Below are 22,956 nucleotides of genomic sequence, written 5' to 3'. Positions count from 1 at the left end.
CCATGTGAGTAAACATCCAACACGTGAGCTCCATGTATAATGTGAGAGGAAAGTGATTTTGGGGGAGAGCTCCACCTGCCTGCTACACTTCTCCATAACCCTAGGGAGAGAGTCCATCCTTCACTAATGGGGTGAATAGAAGGCAATTCAAACCCCAGGTAGACTAGGTAGTAAAAGTCAAAGAAAGATCAAAGGTTCAAATCTGAACAAAATACAGACAGACAAAGCCTGATGGTCACCACTCATTTCTTCATTTATCACATATTTGTTGAGCATGTGTTACCTGTCAGACACTGAGGATAGGAATTGGGTATCCATCCCCAACAGTGAACATGACAGACAAGGCCCCCGTCCCCATGGAGTTTTCATTCTCATGAGGAACATGGAAGCAAGAAAACAAATAAATATACACCCTGATTTCAGTTCAGGATGGATCTTTATGGCTTTATGTTGGATCAGCTCTGAGCCAAGTCCACTCTAAGTGAGGATTCCCAAGGCCAGAATTATAGACCCATAGCAGACTGCTATGGTTTCTGATTGGGCCAGTGATATTCAGTGACATCCGGAATGTAGTACATCCTAAGAGAGGGTTTGCATCCTCACAATGTTCTGTCCCGAAGCCTCCATTTGTGGCTATGCTCCCATTTCTCCCCTTGGTTGGGCTCATTCCCTGTGTTCTGAGCTACTGTGGTTCCTACACTTTTCCCTCTGCTTCTCCCAACCTCCCCTTGCTCCTCCTGTCCTCACCCCCTCCCCATCATCTCATCCATCCCTGTTGACCGTGACCCTCTTCATGGGGGAGTGTGGGCTGCTCTGCCAGCCCCTCCCCTCCCGCCAGAATCAACAGCAGTAGCAAGTCCACATGCTGTGGTTTGAGATGCAAGGAGAAGTCACCTCTGACCTCAAAGATCTCCCTCATTCATTCTCCAGGGAGCTAAAATGTCATTATTGGAGACTAATTCTTTGGGATTTTTACTCATCCAAACCCTTTTGTTAAGTGAGCAATTGTCTGAGTAGTACCACCTAATTCAAGGCTTTACCCCCAAGTCCCAATGTTTATGGGCAAATACTAAAAATCCCAAAGCTCTGCAAAGGGTCCGCCTCCAGGAATCAGGCAGGGAATTTCCAAACAATATCTTGGGGGGAAGAAAGCAGGTGGAATCCTGCTTCTGCTGCGGCAGGCTTTGACTTTCTAACAAATATCTCCTGGAAATTGAGTTAGAACAATGTCATGGCCTTTTTCTCTGCTGTGCACTGTGGTTTGAAAGGGGTGATGGGTTGATTAGTGTCTCCCCCCACAAGATATGTCCACTTGGAACCATGAATGTGACCTTGTTTGGAAAAAAGGTCTTTGTAGGTTTTAATTAAGAATCTCAAGCTAAGGTCATCCTAGATCATCCAGGTGACCCTAAATCCAATGATAAGTGCCCTTAAAAGAGAGGAGCAGAGGGAGATTATACAGACAGAAGAGAAGGTTGTGTGGCCATAGAGGCAGAGGTTGGAGGGATGCAGCCACAAGCCCAGGAACACCTGGAGCCCCCAGAGGCTAGAGGAGGCAGGAAGGATCCTCCCCCAGAGCCCTCAGAGGGAGCACGCCTCCGCTGGCACCTTGATTTTGGACTTCTTCTCAAGAACTGAGAGAATACATTTCTGTAGTTGTAAGCCATCCAGTCTGTGATCATTTGTTATGACAACCCTAGGAAACTAAAGGATGGGGTGAGGAGAAGACACCTCTGTCCACAACCATCTTTCTGTCAACTCTTCAGGAAGCCCACATGCCATTATTTGACATGACTCTTGTGGGTCTGGAGAGTTTCCCAGTTTTCAGAAGCTCTATATTAAAATGTGTTTGCTTAACATATTAAAAAGCTTAGTGGATATTAATCTTCCAAACATAACATCTAGCAAAATAACAAGAACCTATAGTCATGAAATCCCATGCAGGTACCCGAAGAGAAGATGCAGAATACAGGGTGGGGGCCGAGGCAGGAGGCACGTGAAACAAAGTTCCCCTACGAATATTTTTGTGTCACACACACACAAACACACACACGCACACAACGAATGACTTTTAAACCCAAAACTGTACCTTCCGTTTTCCCGAAGAGCTGAATGTGCCTTTATGATTGTTACATAGTTTTTAATGACTCACAAATCCTATTAATTTTTAATATGCAATTGATGCATTAAGCCCAGATGCAAGCTCCCTGGGAGATATTTACCAAGGCTGTTGTTAAGTTTTCCTAATTAGACACTCTGGAGTACAGATCTCCTGCTTACGCCATGCCTCTTTTATGTGAAATCACCCCACAAATTCAGTTCAACTGACACTGCTGTTTAGCCACAGACCATCAGCAAAAGTTAGCTGAAATAATTTAAAGAGGCAGTTATGTGCTTCTGGAAATAAAAATAAAAATAAAATCAGCATTTCATGGCTTTCAGCTAGCTTGAGACAAAAATACGTGGGGATGCAGCAATTTCCTGCCATTTGAAGTTGACTGTACTTGCTTTCTCGTGGCGGCAGGACCCTGAAGAATGGCCTCCTGGGTCAGGAGCACCATGGGTAGAGGGACGGGGACACCAAGAGCAGTTGTGCACCCTGACTCAGTGGGTCATCCCAAGGGTGGGGAGACACAGGGCTGAAAAGAAGCTGACCCTCTCCTGGGAGAGGTAGTACATGTATCTGGGGTTTATTAAAGGAGAGACCCCAGGCTACAGGCAGCCCAGAATGGCAAACGTTCCGAGTTCATGCCTTTGGACCGACATAGGATGCTGGCCAAATCTCGGGCCATCTGTACTCACAGCCTCGGTGTATTTGAGACAAATCAGGACTCCCAGAAAGTGGCGATAGGTAACAAATTCATCAGTAGATGGAGCATTCTAGAAACCCACACAGCCAAACATTCTATTGGGTTTTTTTTTTTTAAAGCACACACTAAATAACAAAACAAATCTGAATATTTGCATAGATACTGGTGACCGAAAGAATAGAAAATTCCCCCAACATAAGAGATACTTGGAAATAAGATCACAGGCAAGGCTGCAGAATAGCCAAAGTCCCCAGGGAAGTCCAGAACCTAAAGGGCAGTTATAAAGTAGAAGAATGTCAAGTCAAAAAGGGGTGGATTGACCAAGTAATGTAAGGAAGTTAAAGTCTATTTCAAGTGATGAAATACCTTTAGACACACTCCTCCTAAATGATTGTTCTATTTGCTTTGGAAAGACCAAGGGGCAAACATTCCCCCTGAAGGCCACAACTGACCTTTGCTTTCCGTGCAGACTCAGCCAGGGGAATTCAGCAGGAAGACTCAATAGCACCGTTAACTCCAAAATGGATTTTTAGTGGCCTGCAACCTCAGACCCAACATTTATCCTTCCACTTCTTCTGGATCTCTTGGTAGGTCTTTGTGAGCCTTGGAGGCTAATCTGTTTCTCTGAGTTATCTCAGCAGAGGCCCTGACCCACCGAGAATTAACGTCTACATCAAAGCACCAGGGATGCTTGGGAGAAGAGGAGGGGATCTTAAAAGAGCGAGTAAATATTTTGCAGAAAGAGTAAACCCCAACGTTGTTATTAGAAAGGAAGAAATCATAGCTTCCAACTCTTTAAAGGAACATTATTTGACAAATTGCCTTTCAACTTGATTTTTGAGAGCTTGGTACACTGTCAGTTAAAAGGTCATCTACCCTGGGTATGCCAGTCTGCAGCAAATGTCTCCACTTAAAAGGCTTTCTCAGGATTTCCAATATTTTGTTTGCACAGATAAAAGCTGCTTTAGAACACAAAGGTCATATTTACAGGGATTTATCTTTTAAGAGGAGGCATGCTGGGTGTCTTTTAAATGAAGTCATCCAGAATAGATTGAGAAAAACCTTTAAATGGCTAGTTGATGGACGGCGACTTGGGGAGTTCCCTTTCCCTAAACTACTTTGGCGAAAGTAAAAAGCCGCCATTTTTGATTACTGACAGGAAAATCGCTTTTGGTTTCCTCTTCTCATAAGTGTGACAGCACCCACTTACGGTGGACCTACTGTGTGCCTGGAACTTTCCCTTGCCTACTCTCTAACCTTCACAGCATCACTGGGAAACAGAGCCTCCATCCAACAGAGGAAACAATGAGGCTTGGGGATCTGGAATCACTTGCTTGATTGCAGACATAAGACTTGAAACCAGACTCTTCTGGCTCTGACACCCCAGACTCAGAATTCCCCACTAGAGCCACTGGAATTGTTCCACTGCATGAGCTAAGTCTGGTGAAGATTTATTCAACTCAACTAGCTGGGTGTTGAATATTAACAAATAACAAAAAATTTCAAAACAGAGGAAAAATTTGCCCTTGGCTTCTAGGAACTCAAAATTCTTTAGAAAATTAGGATTTGTGACAGTGAATTTTACGTGTCAGCTTGACTAGGTCGTGAGTGCCCAGACATTTGGTCCAACCACACAGTTCTGGGTATGTCTGTAGGGCACTTTGGGATGAGATCAACATTTGAATTGGTAGACTGAGTATCGCAGATTGCCCTCCCCAATGTGGTGGGTCTTGTCCAATCAGTTAAAGGCCTGAATAGAACAAACAGTCTGGGTAGGAAGGAACTTCTCTCTCTGTCTAACTGCTGGAGTTGGGATGTTAGTCTACTGCCTTCAAACGCAGACTTGGACTTGAACTATGCCATTGACTCTCCAGGGTCTCCAGCAAGTCAGCTACAGATATTGGGACTTCCCAACCTCCATAATGACATGAGCGAATTCCTTTCCATTGTCTGGAGAACCTGACTAACACAGAACTCCTCAATATACCTCAAGTTATTTTCTTTATTACTTGAATGTACTGCAGGGTCAAGAATCAGCCCTGGGGGTATGTGAAATTAGGCTGAGGATGAAGTAGTTTGATCTATAGCCCTCAGGATGAGCTACAGATCAGTCAAAACTGGGTTGAGCCTCAATTTTCCCATCTGAAAATCAGGATGATAAGAATAACAGTAACTGTCTCCAAGAGTTCTGAGGATTAAATGCATTTGCGCTTAGGAGAAAATGCATTCGAAGCATTTAGCTCAGTGTCAACACGTAAGTGCTTATTTAATGAATGCTAGCTATTCCTGCAGCAGTGTGTCACCATTAAAGAGTCATTCATTTGGTCTTGCAAACTTTAACATCTTTACAAGCTCATGGTAATCAATACAAATAGCTCTGCCTAGCTGACATTTAAGCCATTCTCAGCCTTAACTACATTGACAAACCTTAGCTGACCACCAACAAGAATAAGACTCAATGGCATGGGGGAAAAGGAACAGAAAGTGGGAAAGAAATGTGGGAAAGAAATTGGAGGTGCAGAGGAGGCAGGTGGGAGGGTTGGGAACGCACAGAGGTGGGTGCCTGTGGCTAGCTCCCCCGCTTCACAATTTTACCGAGGGCCAGCCCATGGGCTATCTACTATTTTTTAAATCTGGACAATTCCATATTTTTAATAACAATGATCATAAAATAACAGTAATAGACAATGTTTGTCGAGTGTTCATTACAAGCCCACCTCAGTGGTAAGTGGCTCCATATAAATATAATGTTGCTTTCCTTGGTATTAATGCTGATTTCATTCTTATCAAATTACATTTGTTCATGACTAAGTTGCAACACAGCAGTGAACATCATTTGCGGGTCTTGCTTACTGGGATTCTGAACACAGTTCCTTTAGAGAGGGATCCCTGAACTGTGTGCATCTTGGTGGATGGCCAGGCCTGGTGTGCCATGCTGACTGCTACTGAGTGGGCATGTGACCTCCACTCGGCCAACAAGAAGCTCCTGCCCCAGCATCTGCATCCAGGAGGGTGACCCAAAGATGCCAGGATGGTGGAGAAAGTTGCTCACAGTGGCTGCTAAACAGAGCGGGTATCCAGAGTGGCCTCTGCCCCCAGGGCATGTCAGCATTGGCATTCAGTGTCCAGGAGGGGCCACACTGCCAGCAACAATGACCAGACTGGAGGGCCCTTGGCTCCAGCCCTGCTGCTGAGTCTACCTGGGTCACTGCTCTTTCTCTGAGTCAAATTTTCTAGGCCTCCCTTTAGTTCTGGAAGTTTCCAGGGACTTCCTCTCTGCTTCACCCTAGAGATTTTGACAATTCACTCACTGACTAAATGGTCCTGGAAATCAGGAAATGGATATGCTAATATCTGGGCCAGCAATGCCTAGTGATGCAAGTCACGTGGATGTGTGTCACCCACCCCCCCCGTGACTCCCTGACTAGTTTACATTTCATATGAGCATCTGTATTATTAACATGCATTCCTTCATTCAACAAATAATACTGAGAGCCTCCTCTATGCTAGTTCTAGAAGATGGCACGTCTTTGAGCAAAGAAATAGAGCCTGAGATTTACGTAGGTCTTCATCAGCAATTAAAAGATATGCCAAAGTTTCCCCACCACCCACCACCCACACCCCTTTCTAGAGGGGTGGGGTAGGGAAGGTGGGAGGGAGATGCAAGAGGGAGGGGATATGGGGATATATGTATACATATAGCTGATTCACTTTGTGATACAGCAGAAACTAACACAACATTGTAAAGCAATTATACTCCAATAGAGATGTTAAAAAATAAAATAAAATAAAATGTGTTGGTTACTCTTAAAAAAAAAAAAAAAAGTATGCCATATCTCACAAAGCCAGCTTTTTCCAAGAGAAATTAGAAACTCATTCAAGGACACAGAGGACTAACTATAAGTGAGGCAGATAAATCTCCATTCCGTGTCTGTGCTTCCAAAGTCTCATTTTTCAAAATATCATTATAATAATTGATCTGAGTGACAAAGTAGATGGGTTTTGGCTTTACAATCGAACCATCGGCAAGGGCTTTATGAAGAGAGATGTGCAGATTCCTTCAGCCCTTGGTCTCCGTGGTTGTGAAAACATTCAGCTACCATAGAGAACAGTGCCAACCAGAGATGAGGAAGAGATTCCAGTTCTCATTTAAGGAAATTTATACTTGCTATATCTCCTAGCCTGCCTCAGTCATCAGGTGTGAGGAAAAACTGGAAGCTTCCTTCTGTTCCATTCAACTTCTAACTGTGGTCGATACAAATGAATAAGATTCAGAGGTGGCCACGGAGAAGGTTCTGGTCCAGGTGCACATAACGCACCATCAATCAATCTGACGTTCCAGACACGCAGCCGCTAACGTGGTGATGGACTGACTTTGTCATTCTCACTCCTGGGGACTCTTCTTGTGCCCTCTGCTGCTTCCCCTGGGTCAGGAGGCAGCCTGGACATCATGGGATCTTTCCCTGTGTGATTCCTTCCTGCTGGGATGGTGCAGCAGAACCAGGGCATCAACCCTCAGCTTTTGAGTTCAAAAATGCCCTTTGCAACTCACTGGAGAAAGCATGGTTTACAAGAAAAGCCATTTGAGTCACAGAAACTAAAATCCTGATGGATCCAGGGATATACATTTTATACCGTAAACAACAGATTTGGAAGAACATAGGATAAAATGAGAGCCAGTTTTCCCTGCCCCATGGGAGAATTTTTAATCATCCCCAGGCTGGGATGAAGGAGCACAGAAAAGGATGCCTGACAGTTAGGGGTCAGTGGGTGTCCTGAAAAAGGGCTCAGGCTGGTCTGTCCTCTGGAGCCAAGTCATGCGCGGAGGGGTGTGATAGTTAATGTTATATGTCAACTTGGCCAGGCCAGAGTGCCTGCTCGGGTGGTCAAACACCAGCCTAGGTGATGCTGTGAAGGTATCTTGTAGATACGAAAAAGATCTAAATCAGTAGACTTTGAGTAAAGCAGATTACCCTCCATAATGCAGGTGGGTCTCGTCCAATCAGTTGGAGACCTTAAGAACAAAGGCTGAGCTTTCCCAGAGAGGAAGGAATTCAGCTGGAGACTGTAACATAGAAATCCTGCCTGAGATTCCAGCCTGCTGCCCTGTGCAACTTGAACTCAGGACTGAGACAAGCCCTCTCACCGGAATTTCAAGCCTGTTGGCCTGACCTACAGGTTTTACACTTGCCAGTTCTCACAATCACACAATTCTGTGAGACAATTCATTAGAATAAATCTCTCTTGCTCTCCCCTCTGTCAATAGACAGACAGATAGATGAGAGGAAAGAGAGATCCTATTGGTTCTGCTTCTTTGAAGACCCCTGAGTAATACAAGGTGCGGATGACAGACGTCCCCTCCCCACCTAGACAAGTCTGGGCACCCAAGAGTAGAGGCAATCTGTGCCTTACTTCTTAGCTGCGGACCAACATCCACCACCCCAGGTGGTGTGATGCAAAGTGACCACTGGTGCAGCCCCGCAAAGCTCCGCACAAAACAGAGTGTCTCTTCTGTAATAGTCAGTGTTCTCCAGAGAAACAAAACCAAGAGACCAATAAGAGAGGGACAGAGAGGGAGACAGAGATTAATTATAAGCATTAGTTCACGTTGTTATGGAGGCAAAATTCCCACAAAACTAGGAAATCTGATGGTGTAATTCAGCCTCAGGCTAAACCAGTTGGGAAGGGGTGTAAGTCTTGGAGTCCAAAGGCCAGAGAAATGGGGGAGCCAATGTCATGGACAGAAGACGGTTTTCACAGCTCAGGAAGAGAGAGAACTTGCCTTTCTTCCACCTTTTGTTCTGTTTGGGCCACTTGGGAGGGTGGATGAGTCTTCTGATTCAAATGCTAATCTCTTCCAGAAACACCCTCACAGACATGCCCAGAAATGATGTTTTAGCTGTCTGGGCATCCCTTAGCCCAGTCAATTGACACATAAAATTAACCATTACACCTTCCCTGCTGAGAATGCTCAGTGGATGCTGAAGGGGAGGTCAAGGACACCTGCCAAGGGCTCCAGGTAGAAAGATCTGGGTGGACCAGTGACCCCCCCCAATTAAATGGGAATGTGGATGTCTCAGAAGCTCGCAAGAGTAGACAATGGCATCCAAGGACAAGACGCCCCCTCCCGCCCAGGCTGCGACACTTTCTAAACTCACGGCCCTTGAGTGGACTCACCACTATGTGGGGAAAAGGAGGAACACTTAATTGCCCGAGGAACCCCTGAACTGGCTGTGCTTGTGTTTAATGAACCAGGACTCATTCATTTGCACCATTTAGTGGGAGCTTAGGGTATACATGAAACGAGATTGCCTTTTGGATGCTTGGGTTTGAGGACTGAGACCCGTGCTCTCTGCAGAAGCTCGAATACTAACATGACAAATTCTACACCTTCACTCAGGAAAGTTAAAAAATATTCTTTGTCATAAGTCATGGTGTTTTTCAGTTTGGAGTGTATAAATTCATGGAGAGCACTCAAGTCCTATAATGATAGGGATCTTTCTATTGATGTTAACCTTTAAAAGCATAAACATAATCTGAGATCCTGGACATTCAGGTTTGCCTCTGAATCTGTGATAACATTAGACCAGGTTGCAACCAGATAAGGAAGGGGGGTCCCCAGAAAAAGAGAACCAGGCATGGTTTTCTTGACATAAGAGAAGCCATTTCTGGCCTAAGCCTGGTCACAATGCTTGCCCTTGAACAGGTCTCAGTAATGAGTCTTAAGGGAACAAAATAAGGCAGAAACAAACAACTGTTATCAGGCAAGCAAAGTAACAATAGCAAAGATAATGTATCAGTTGTAAGGACTCCCAGTTCTGTTTCAGTGGTAAGGATTGGCCTGAAGATCAGTCACCAGATCAACTGGAACATAAGGGAGGACGATGTGGACCTTTTCTGACCCTCGTGACTTCAGTCAACTAAAACTTGAACTCTGTTGACCACCCAAGCCCCTTCATGAATATACACATGCCCTTAGCCTAAAACATCCCCAATTTTGCTGTTCCGGGGAGACACTGCTTTGGGAAAACCTCCTGGGTGTTCTCCTTACTTACTGCAAGGAGTAAATCCTTCCTTCTCCCATCTTTGGTTTGGTTGTGTCTTTTGGCTGGACTCCTATCAAAAGGTGAACCCAGTTTTCAGGTAATAATGTGATCACCAAACTGGCAGCATTTCCCTTTTGTGTTTCTCTCAGGGATCCGTAGGAAGGCTTTTTCCCTTTCAAAGGGGTCTGTACAATACTAGTAAAGAAGAACGTGGAGGAACTGGGTCAGAAGACTTGATCTCGAGTCCTGGGAACATCACTCCCTCATCTCTGGTCAGTTTCCTCACCTCCAGTGATCATTTTGGAAATTAAATCAACTAAAACACAAAATGTGTGCTGTAAATTATAAGGCCCTGTGGGACTGTAATGTCCATTGAAATTCAGTTAGATGTTCTAGTAGTTTTCATGGCAGTTTGCTGTGTATGTGAGTGTGTGTGTGTGTGTGTGTGTGTATTTTGAAAAGGAAAATGGAACTAAATGTCTAACATTAAAACGATAACCGTGGAAGTCCTTTGCTTTCGTATTGCAAAACAAACAAACACCTATTTTGTCCATTGAGGACACAGCAGTTTGTATAAACTGGTACTGCTATTGAAACCTGTGGGGCTCCTGGGCATAGAAGCCTTTCAAAACATTGCTACTCAGGGAAGGGAGGGGATGCAGAGACAAGGGAGGAGTAGTCAAAAATCAATAGCGCAGCCTTGGGGCAGGGTCCTGGTTCCACCACAAGAGATACATATAATATCTCTGAGCTCTTTACAGAACGAAAACCCTCTATAAATGGAAGATGCTAGCATTCTTCATTCCGGAGAAGCTCATCAAGAGACCACCTGAGGCCAGAGTAAAGGAGTGCAGGCTGTGCCCACACCCTGATCCTTATCAGCAAACTTTCCCTTGAACCTTTGCTATAAAACTCCTCACCAAGCTCTCCCAGATTGGCACACACAGTTTTGAGGGCATTAGCCCACTGTGTCCTCCTTTGCCTGGCAAAGCAATAAAGCTATTCTTTTCTACTTCACCCAAAACTCTGTCTCTGAGACTCGATTCAGCATTGTTGCACAGAGGCTGAGTTTTCAGCCTCACTATTTTGAAAAAAAACAATTTACTAATTTTGGAGTCCAAATGAAAATGAATTCAAAACAGCTGGTGGGGCTGGAGAGTGTGGATCAGGGCATCTATTATCTTTCTCTTTTCCTTTAAAGAGCTTGATGGCTTCTTACACAGGATCTTGATTCTGGCTCATGGCCTAGGGCACTAAGCGTGTCATCGCCACTTGGGAGCAAGATGATTATGCTATTAAATTGAGTGCAAAGTCAATCAACAATCTATCATCAAAATAAAAATGTAGCTTCTAAATGTAATTTGGCTTCCCCATGATATGCTTGTGTTGGAAGCACAGAAAACCTAATCTAAAATGCCTGGACGTTTCCTAACCAGAGGCAAAAAAGAGACACCGTGATTTAAAGTGATAGAAATACTTTAAGGGGTCATTCACAAGGAGGATGTTGAATGTTCTTCTTTTTCCCTAATCTTCTGACTATTCTAGTCTTCCCTAATAGAGTAGGAACCATTGCCTCTTCACAAGGTATTTAAAAACACTTTCAAAACAGGATATGAATAAGAGATAATGTGGCTATTGAAAGCATAACCCTGTGGGGCTTCTGGACACAGAAGCCTTTCTGTCCCCCATTTCTTGTTTGTAGGGAATAGACTCCAGCCTCCATGACCTTCCCTGAGTTCCAAAGGGCAGATTCTTTAAGCTTTTCTGCAGAACTAAAACCCCCAACAAATGGAAGATGTTCCAGAGAGAAGGTCACAGTTTGATTACCTCGAAGCGCATCAGGAGACCACCTGAGGCCAGAGTAAAGGAGTGCAGGCCCTGCACACACCCTGACCCTTATCAGAAACCCCGCCCTTGAACCATTGCTATAAAACTCCTCACCAAATCCTCCCGGATCATACTTTTTCAGGGCAGGAGCCTGCTGTGTCCCCCTTTGCCTGGCAAAGCAATAAAGCTATTCTTTTCTACTTCACCCAAAAACTCTCCAAAATTTGATTCAGCACCAGTGCACAGAGGCCAAGTTTTTAGCATCACTATGACATAATTTCTATATGAACATGAGTTTGAACCTCTCAAAGTAGTCACCTTCTGTCTCCAGAAGCTATTTCAGTGATGCTGAAACATATAAAGCCATGTTGGAATGGCTTTCTGAACTTATTTATAAGTGATTCAAGAAATACAGGCTTAAATTTTTAATTTATACTCTGTTTTTAACTCGCAGAGGAGGCCTCAGGCTAATCCCCTTTACTCACTAGTCTCAATTCTGAAAGACTTTAGACAGTTTCAAAAATTAAAATCCACCATCAAAGAGCAAGGATTTGCCAACAGTGAGAAGAAGGGGTCTGTCTTTGAAAGAATTTGTTGTTTACCACTATATGCCTAGTTCCAGCCCATAGGACTTGTTAAATGAACAGTCATACTTCTGAACTTGTTCAAAATGTTTTGCATGTGTGCTGTAGAGGAAGAAAAACTTAACTTTTTTTTCCTCCACCATCTTAGGCTTATTGGCTGGAACCCTGTAAACTAGACTGACAAAAGTCAGAATAAAAGAGAAACACAGAAGTTTGTTGAAACGTGCGGCTTCTATACACAAGAGAGTACCCAATGATGAGTAACTCGAGGGGGTGGTTAGAACTTGGGCGTGTATAGCACCTTAACAAAAGAACAACACATTTTCATAGAAGTGATAAGACATAGAAAAAGGACTTTGAACTTCTAGGGAAGGCAAACTCTGGGAAGGTGAATATATGAGGACACTAATGGAAGAAAAGGGCTACCTAGTAGAGTGAGTTATGTAGGTTTCTCTGGGGCATCTCTGGGCTGATAAAGGTCCAGAGTTGTCTCCAAGGACTATCTTCTGTCATTTCTGGTAGTGTGGGAAGGGGGGAAACCTTTACAAATGTATATTCTGCTTTTAGGCAAATAGGGGGAGGGCAGGGAATTTTTCTTATATTGGCTTTATCGTCATCTCAAAATACTCTTTATTTCAAAGTGTCATATTTGGGGATGGCATATTCTGCTACCCTTCAGTGCTGTAAGCCAAGTGTGACTATTCAGGGATATGCTTGGTTTCTTTTTTATTTCAATATATTAAGACATTCTTGTATTTATATGCTGAAATAAATATAAAATTGAAACTTATATGTATATAAATCTATTCTTTTTCAGATTATTTTCCATTATAGGTTATTACAAGATATTGAATATAGTTTCCTGTGCTATACAGTAGACCCTTTTTGGTTATTAATAGATGTTTACTGAGTGCAAACAGTGAGTTCAAGCACTGCAGGCTCACAGATTAGGAAAACATGCTACTACTTCCTGAAAGGCTCATAGTTGAGGTCATTTTCTCAGAACTAGAAACTGGTTTGGGGGCTGGATAATCCTTTGCTGTGGGGGCCATCCTGTGCCTTATAAAATGTTTAACAGCATCTCTGGCCTCTACTCACTAGATGCTGTTAGCAACCCCCAAAGAGTGACCACATAAAAAGTCTCCAGATATCATCAGATTCCTCTGGGTGGGGAGAGTGGTTCAAAAGCTGAGTAGTTGAGAACTATGCTCTAGGGGAGCAAGAGAGACAGTTAGCAGGGGACGCAATCCCGGGTGGTGAATGCATGATGGAAACACACAGAGAAGCCCCATCCACATCCTGCCTCCTGCAGCCTGAGGGACCAGAGGTGGATGCCAGAAGGGCAGCATGACCTGAGTCTTGAAGAATAAGTGGATATTATGAAAATAAAATTTCAGGGAAAAATATTGTTTATAGGGTAATAATGACCCAATCATATGGAGATGTCTGGTAAGCACTTGAAAATTCAGAGGTCACACAAATAGAAGTGGATGTTGAAATCCTGGGTTTTAGTGAAATTAGGAGAGAACATCCAGGAACAGGATAAAAAAGCACAGCAAGTGGGGAAAGATGTGTCAAAAAAAGTATCCCTCAAGGGAAACACCAAAGAAAAGAACAGAGGGGGAGAGTTTGTAACAGTAAACACGGCTGGATGTTTGGGTGTGGAGAAAGCTGAGAAGAAGCCTCTTGGCTTCTTCAAGAGGTCAAGAGGTCACTTGAGGACCTTACAGGGAACTTTCAGAAACCAGAGTATAAAGGACACATGTGGGAGACGAGGCTGTTGTGAAAGGGGAGAGGGAGTGTAGTTTTAAAGCGTTGTCAAGGTTGAAAGAAAAAATGGATTTGTTTAGAAGAGCAAAAACATAGAGCTGTTTGGAAGCCAAAGGAGCAGAAAAGGAGCGAAGGGAGATTCCAGGGAAAGGGCATACACTTCATGGAGCAGGGCCTCAAGGGCTCAGAAACAAGAGAACAAACAGGACGCTTCCTTTCAAAGGAAGAGTGTCTGCTTTTGCCTCAGGCGAGGATGTAGTCAGGCCAATGCTCCTACTGATACAATCACAAAAATGTGGATAAAGTACAGAATTATATTTTCAAGGCATCAAAGAACTGTGGAAATGATAAGGTCTAGAGGAGCTAAGATTCCACATATGGGAAAACCATTCTGAGGTGAAATGATGGTGGCCATCCGTGTTTCCACAGGGGCACTTTCCATTCCTGGTGGGTGCCGGGGATAAGGAAAAGCAGAGAGCTTCTGTTGAAACGAAGAGAAGCAGCAAAGCATGTAAGGGCAAATGAGACTGCTGTGACAAACTGGAAACGAGAGGGGCCTCAGGACAGCTTCTGGGCTCTGGAGCGGTGTGGGAGACGATGGAAGCAAGCCAAGATCTCTCAACAACAAAGTGACTTTGCTTGCATTCTCTTGGTGCTTAAAAGACAAAGTCTTCCTGGGAGTCTGCCTCAAACACAAAGCAGATCTTCCCTGAAGTCGTTTGCCAGATTTTGAAAAATGTGTGTGGAGGTGTGGCGGTTAAAAATACGTTCACAGATGCTTTGATACTCTTCCCTTCAGTGGAGCTAATTCCCCTTAGTGACTCTCTTCCAGGGAATAGAATGTGGCAGACATTGATGGAGTGTGACTTTTGAGCCTAGGTCATAAAGACGCTGTGATTTCGCCCTTGCTTTCTCTCTTGAGTCACTCTTTCTGAGAAAAACCACCTGCCATGTCATAAGGATGCACAAGTGCCCTGTAGAGAGGCTACATAGTGAGGAAATAAATTCTCTGGCCAAGAGTCAGAGAAAAAAGGAGAGCTCAGGTGAACAGCCAGGTGACAAAGCTTGTAAGATCTTCCAGCTCCGGTCCAGTCTTCACCTCGATGGCAATCCCAGCCCACGTCTTGCTTGCAACTTCGTGAGAGACCCTCAGCCAAATCACCCAGCTTAGCTGCTCCCAAAGTCATGACCTACAGAAACTGACATAATAATGTTGGTTGTTTTAAGCCTCTAAGTTTGGGGTAATTAGTTATGCAGAAATAAACAAATATTACACATACAAAGTTAAAGAGCTACTTTGAAAACCTCTGAAGGGCAGAACTGAACTTTCTGGTCTTTCACAGCTGAGATGAAGTCTTGCTAGGCTCTCTATCAAAAGCCAGAAACATGGGCTTCCCTGGTGGCGCAATGGTTGAGAATCTGCCTGCCAATGCAGGGGACACGGGTTCGAGCCCTGGTCTGGGAAGATCCCACATGCCGCGGAACAACTGGGCCCGTGAGCCACAACTACTGAGCCTGCGCGTCTGGAGCCTGTGCTCCGCAACAAGAGAGGCCGCGACAGTGAGAGGCCCGCGCACCGCAATGAAGAGTGGCCCCCACTCACCGCAACCAGAGAAAGCCCTCACACAGAAACGAAGACCCAACACAGCCAAATAATAATAATAATAATAATAAATAAATAAATAAATAAAATTTATTAAAAAACCAGAAACATGGTGAAGCAGATGTAAGCTGAGTCTTACTAAAAGTGCTGCTCAGCACCTAACTCAGCTCAATCTTAATTACAGTAAGGTGATCAGTCTCTTATCTTCTCTGCCTAACAAAGGAAAAAGCAAGTCTTTCTGGTGGAAGATAACATCCCCTGGAGTCCCTACTGTTCTTTTATCAATATATACAGTATACATTTTAAAAATTAGATATGCAAAGAGGGGAGATCATATTGAGACAGGGGGGGAGGGACAGGGTACAACCTTTAAAAGAATGACACAGCCATTGAGGATACAATATAAACAGGTTAGAACCAACTAGGCCCAAGATGGCAGAAGATTCAACTTCCAGTGGACCTTGAGCTTTATTATAGGTTCGTTGTAATACATTAGCTAAATGACACACCCACAGTTGCCATGACTGTTTTGAGTCTAACCCTAAAAGGCCAAAAAGTGAGTGGTGACCCAATTCCTGGAAATCTCTCCCCCTTTCCCAAAATAGTTGGAATAATCCTCCCACTTGTTAGCCTATGAAAGTGTCCAACCCATAAAAACTAACTACCCCATATTTCAGAGCCTCTCTCCCTTCTGGGACAGACTGCATTCTGTCTATGGAATGTGTATCTCTCTAAATACAGTTGCTTTCACTTTACTATGGCTCTCTCTTGAATTCTTTCTTGCGTGAAGCCAAGGACCCTCACTTGGTGGCCCATCCTAGGGACTCGCCTGAGACTGAAGACATGACCATCCTCTTGCGCCCCATTTTCCTGCAACAATATGACAAATAGTCAATCGAAAAAGAAAAATTCAATAGAAGTAGAAACACAGATAAACTGGATATTGGAAATAGAAAACAAGGATTTTAACTTGATTAATATGGTTCTTTAAATGAAGGAGAAGAATCATAATATAGACAAAAAGATGAAGAATTTTTGCAGAGAACTTAAGTTCATAAAAAGCCAAATGAACATGTAAAATTGAAAAAAGTGTAATATCTCAAGTTGAGATAATAATGGATAGATTTAACAGCAGACTGGACATGCAGAACACAGTATTAATGAGTTGGAAGAAAAGCTAGTAGAAATCATCCAAATTGCAGAGAGAATAAAACAGTGGAAAAACAAGAGCATAAATGGCCTATGGGATACTCTCAGAAGGTCCAACATACGTATGTTCAGTGTCCTAAAGGGAGAAAAAAAGAGGGAAAATTGGGCAGAAGTAATAGAGAGATAACAGCTGAGAATTTTCCAGCAATGAAAAAGGAAGAGAGATACTTTATCTTCTGAAATATTAATTAGCGAAAGAGAAGAGAGGAGGAAGAGGAATTCTGATGTTGAGGTGCAAGAAGCCATGTCTTCTCAGTGAAGCAGGACACAAGTTCACCTTCAGAGAGTGAGGCAGTTTAAGGAAGTCAGTGTGAAACTTGAAGAGAACAGAAAAGGGGTAGATCAGCCATTGTGGGCAATTCACTAGGGAATTAACTAGAATAAACTACAAGAAATGTCAGGTAGCAAGGAGGCCTCAGATGAGGTTATTTAATAAAATAATTTTGTGATGAGAGCAATGAATGTGATTGAGTATCTTTTTCTAATAACATCTACAAGCTCAACATCAAGACCACACACTCACACACACACACACACACACACACACATGAATCTAATCAAAGTTAGGCAAAAGCAAAAGGGGGGTCAAGAAATCAAACAGGTACTGAAACTTAGGACACTAGTAATAGAACAGTTAAAATGGTTGATTATCTAATCCAGACAAAGTGGGGAAACTAAGATAAAAGAATACTGCTGGACTGGGAAAAGTAGGGGAAGGTTGCAGGACTGCTGGTTTGATGGAGGGGTAAAAAAGGACATTCAGAGTGAGACAGTGGAAGATACCAAAGGTCGTAGCCATGGTGAGGAAGTTTCCCTCCTTGAAGGCAGAGTAACTCTCAGTGGTTATAAGATCCAGAAAAGGGCCATCAGTAACAGTTTTTGAAATGAAATTGAGGTGAAGATTGTTGATGTCAAAATGGTTGAAAAACTGTGAAGCCAAAAGTTGCTTCATTTCCTTAGATCTGAGGAAAGAACCCAGGTGAGACCCCTACACTCTCCCCTATATTTTATCTCTCCGCACAGTTTCCTACCTTAAGGTAAAACGTAGTGTTTTTACTGGGATTTTTAGTTAAGTTCGAATTTTTAAGGAAAGTTTCATTCCGCAAGCTTCCTTGCTGACATGAAGTATTCTTTTTAAATGTCTGCTCAAACGGTTAAAACTAAAAATAGAGAAATAGCATCTTTGAAAAGTCACTCTTTTATAAATGCTTGCCTATTTTCTTTTTGAATCCCAGCTAAAGATAACATACAAACTTATAGAATTTGTACTTCCAAAAAACTCCACCTGGCTCTTGAAATTCAAGGTGAGAAACAGGCCAGCACGTTTTAAAAAAAGAAGCAGGTAAGAACATCCAGCTCAACCTGGCAGCTCAGCTTATCCATAAAACATCAGCACTGATAGAAGCAAGTTGTTGGGACAACTTAGAGAAGAGGTGACTTGGAAAATGCAACAATGCTGTGTGTGACCATGGCCTCCCCTTTACCCTGACTAGATAATTAATGCTGCCTGTTTGCCTGATGGTGAGCTATACCTTGTGGAGTTATAGGTGGTAATTTGTGAAACATAGTGTTGAAATAGTCTATAGATTTGTGGTTGTAAGGCACTTGGAGCATCAGTTAACTCTCCAGTGCATGTTAGATGTCTCTTAAAAGGGGTTCCATGATTTAATCACACATCCATAGAAATGTCTTCATCCTCAGATGAAGTTAACTCCGAGAACCTCAGAAGTGTCACTTCTTTTCGTGAAACTTAGTTTCTTGCCATTGTTTCTTTAAATTGAGTACTTATAGGCAAAATCCACCTTTATTTTCTTTCTTTTTATTGAAATATAGTTAATTTACAATGTTGTGTTAATTTCTGCTGTATATCAAAGTGATTCAGTTATACATATATATATATATATATATATATATATATATACATTCTTTTTTTATATTCTTTTCCATTACAGTTATTCACAGGATATTGAATATAGTCGCCTGTGCTATACAGTAGGACCTTGTTGGTTATCCATCCTATACATAAAAGCTTACATCTGCTAACCCCAAACTCCCACTCCATCCTTCCCCAACCCCCTCACCCTAGGCAACCACCAATCTATTCTTTATGTCCGTGAAAATCCACCTTTAAAGCCAAGGACAGAGTTAGTGGACTTACATAATTTTCTAAAATACTATTTCTATTTTGTTTTATTCTGTCATGTACCATACCTCCCCAAGGTCAGAACTTATTTTAAAAATCTATTTTGCAGTGTTTATTGAGAGTGCTAAAACTAGAAAGAGACTAATTTTTCATAAGCTTCATTTCATTTCCATGACATTGGCCTGCACTTCTAAGTTTTAAAGACATTAGTAAGCTTCTAGAAATAGTTCTTCGAACAATAGCTGAGAGAACATGGCCAGTTTTTATCAGCAGGAAGCATGACTATCTTTGGATATACTTTTTCTTTTGTAGCATAATAAGTTCATTTTATAAAATTCACCTTGGATTTGGGACTTAGGAACAAAGTGCCAAAGAAAATCCAATGGAAATTTGTAAGGACCTACATAAACATTTTCCTAGCTTTCCACCAAAGTGACTAATGCACGATGTTTAGTTTCTTAAATCATTATCTCCACATTGATAAGAGATAGCTTGTTCTAGGGTGACTTTAAGCTTTTCTTTCTCCAATTTAGAGCTTTTGTGTGGCATAACATCAACAATATTCAAAAGCAGTCACTCTCTCTTCTGCCAACTGCAGTCTCAATAAAATCAGTGAATAAACCCCAAAGAAACCATCACTACATTGTCGATAGCTTTGCAAACAAAGCATATTTTTAATGTTGGGCTTACCAAATTAAAAGTTGCCACGGTAAACCTGTGAATTAAAATCCCACAGCCATTTTAGCTTACTAACAATTCTGCTTTTTTGAGAAATGTTTGCAGAGCCTGTTACACTAGCCCATTGCATCTCCACCGGTTACTTCTATATTTAGCAATAAGAACTTTAATTTTCTCTAAGGTCATCCTCCATGGAGAGCTAAGTATTGAAACTTACATGTTTATGTTTTATAAACTCTATGTTCATCACTTCCTCTTGAAAATCACTATTTTAACACAATTCATTAGAGCTGTAGTCTGAGCCAGGCTTCTTCTCAGGCTACGAGGAGAACCCTGAACTCAGGGTTCAGAAGGAGTAGGAAATAATGTAACAAAGAACAAGATACATCTTCCCTAAAGATTGATTGTATTTCCTGAGGGGTAATTTACAACGCAAACACTGGAGAATAGAATAAACGTTCATGTGAATTTTGGGGCCAGAACACCAGATTTCAAACACCTTTGGGCCTTTGGGCTGGTCATGTCTTGGGCTGGACATGACATTAAATTTAACTTAGAGTTCTTGTTTCTATGGTCTCAGAAAATAAGTCTAAACAGAGCAGCCACTGCAGAACTTGAGTTTCAAAATAGATTTCCTCTATGATGCAAAACACCCCAAGTTAAGATATATAGGAAAAGTTCCAGAAGTGGCAGGTTGCCCTGCAACGGTCTTTGAATTCTATGCCTTGGGCTGGTTTGGCCCTATTATAAGACGTTGGACACAGCTAACCCTCTCGGGCAGCGTTCATTCAGCAAAAATCCATTGAATGTTTGCAAAGGTGCCGGGTATTGAGCTGTGCCCGCAACTCAACTACCCTCCCCCAGGTCTGCTGTGTTGGCCCTCTCTCCTCAAATTCTGGAACATTTAGCCCCCTTTTGAGGTCCGTTCTGGGGGACCCCATTCAATTCACAGCTGAACCAAATGGTTTTTATTAATATTTAGATCCAGTAATAATAAAAACCATAGTGGGAAACCATAAATACATCTCTACCAGATAAGATCCTACTGTGTGCCAGACCTGAGTGTCTTGAGAGTGAGGAAAGGCAGATAGCCTAATTCTTGTCTTTAAATAATCGGTCATCTCAGTGTGCAGAAGAGTGTACGTGAGACAATAGATGAACAAACTTAAAAAAACAGAAGAAAAGGTCTAACATGTCACAGTATATGCTGGATATGTACAAAGTATAGGCAACCTAGACAGGGTAATTCACACAGTGCTACGTTCAGAGAATAGTCCAGACGTTGACCCTCAGGAGAAAACCAAGACTCAGATCTCAGCAAGGATATAGGAGCTGGAGACCCCTGAGGAACAGCCAGTAGAAAACCCAGAAGAGATGCAGAAAACAGAGGACTGCAATCAGGGGGCCCCAGACGGATCCACACCTGATTTTCCAGAGCAGAACCAGCCCAAGGCATAAAATTCAAAGACTTTTGCTGGGCAGCCTGCCATTTCTGGAGCTTTTCATATGTATCTTAACCTTCCTTTTCCAAGCATTTTGGCCCCAGGAGTGACCTAGAGTTGACAGGATGTGCCCATCCTCGGGGTGGCCCGGCCCTTTCACCTGGGCACTGCCTCTGTGTGGCCCAATCATGTGCCAGCACCTTCTCAGAACACAGAAAACCCTTCAACACCTGGTGTTAAGGTGCTTTCCCCGTGGTCGGGAGTGCTAACAAGCCCCAAGATTCTCTACGTGCTCTCTGTTCTGTACCCAGAGCACAACTGCTCCAGGACATTTCTGACAGAACGCCCACCCTTGCTGGGCCATCATATCCTGCATGACAGAGTGGCACATTTAATATGAATAGATTTTCTAGTTACCTCATTTGCTGCTTAATGACCTACTGTACATAATCTTCAGAATTTTTAATATATCAGATTAGCTGTACCACATTGGTTTCTAGCCTATTCTTTCTGGGAAGCATTTTTACAGACTCATTAGTCAACCATCCAGTCTTTGTGGAGGCAATGTATTTTCAGAATATCTTTTTTTTAATTGAAGTATAGTTCATTTACAATGTTGTGTTAGTTTCAGGTGTACAGCAAAATGATTCGGTTATACATGTAAATGTATATAGGTGTATATATATTCTTTTGCATATTTTTTTCCTTATGGTTTATTATAGGAGAATATCTCCCTTTTGATCAGTATAAGAAACAAGAAACCCCCCAAATAGAAGAGCAGTGGTTAGGGCAAATGTATTAACTTCCAATGGCTGCTGTAATAAATCCTCTCACAGTTCCAGAGAAATCCAAAATCAAGGTGTTGACAGGGCCACACTCCCTCTGGATGCCCTAGGGAAGCGTCTTCTTGCCTCTTCCAGCTTCTGGTGGCTCCCGGGGCTCCTTGGATTATGATGGGATCAATCCATCCTCTGCCTCTGTGATCACATGGCATTCTTTTCCACCTGTATAATCTCCCTTGGTCTCATTCTCTTAAAGACCCTTGTCACTGGCTTTGAGGCCCCCCAGATAATCCATCATGATCTCCTCATTTCAGGACCTTTAACTTAATTACATCTACACAGACCCTTTTTCAGAATAAGATCACATTCACAGGTTCTATGGGTTAGGATGGGGATACACCTTTTTGGTGACCATCTGTCCCAGTTTTCCTGAAGACGAGGGGTTTCCCAAGATGTGGGACTTTTAGCACCAACATGAAGACCAGCTGGTTACCCTAATGGTAAGAAGCAAACTTCAGAAGACTGACATCCTCAGGCAGAATTAGGCAGTGATTCTCAAAGTGTGGTCCCCAGACCAGCAGGGTCAGCACCCCCTGGGAATTTGTTAGAAATGCAAATTCTTGGGCCCCACCCTAGACCTATGGAATCAGAAACTCTGAGGCTCAGAAATCTGTCTTAATAAGTGCTCGAGGTGATTTTAAATTACACTAAAGTTGGAGAATCACTAGAAGTAAGATTTGAGTCTTGGCCAAAATTTGGGCAAAGGAAAAACACTAACTGGAACTGTGGCTCCCGGCTCTGGCAGCACATTTGAATCACATGAAAAGCACTGATGCTCAAGCCTCATAACTGGTCCAGGGTGGAGCCTGAACAATGGTGTTTTTCAGAAGCTCCCCAGGTGATTATAGTGTGAGTCAGGGCCAAGAACCTCAGCCACAAGACTTAATCCAGCATAATGAGTGTGTGACTGAATTTGGGTTTCAGAAGAGGTTTGCCTGGCCCCTTCTGCTCCAAGTCAGAGCATAAACAAAACCATGCTTTTATTTTGAACTTAAAAAGAAG

At 42.8% G+C, this 22,956-nt stretch overlaps 1 protein-coding gene across 1 annotated transcript in view; it reads right to left on the bottom strand.

Moving 5' to 3' along the window:
- Positions 1 to 13,085: 13,085 nt before the first annotated feature.
- IGSF5 (immunoglobulin superfamily member 5) overlaps positions 13,086 to 22,956 on the bottom strand; it is a 189,666-nt gene continuing 179,795 nt past the window's right edge. Inside the window, exon 8 of the mRNA XM_082458854.1 lies at positions 13,086 to 15,567. Within this exon, the coding sequence (XP_082314980.1) occupies positions 15,375 to 15,567 (193 nt within the window). The 3' untranslated portion in view covers positions 13,086 to 15,374. The remainder of the gene's footprint in view (positions 15,568 to 22,956) is intronic.

This window comes from Balaenoptera physalus (assembly GCF_965194825.1).
Source record: "Balaenoptera physalus genome assembly, chromosome: 4".
In the NCBI taxonomy this organism is placed as follows: Eukaryota; Metazoa; Chordata; class Mammalia; order Artiodactyla; family Balaenopteridae; genus Balaenoptera; species Balaenoptera physalus.
This window is presented reverse-complemented; position numbering and strand designations above follow the sequence as displayed.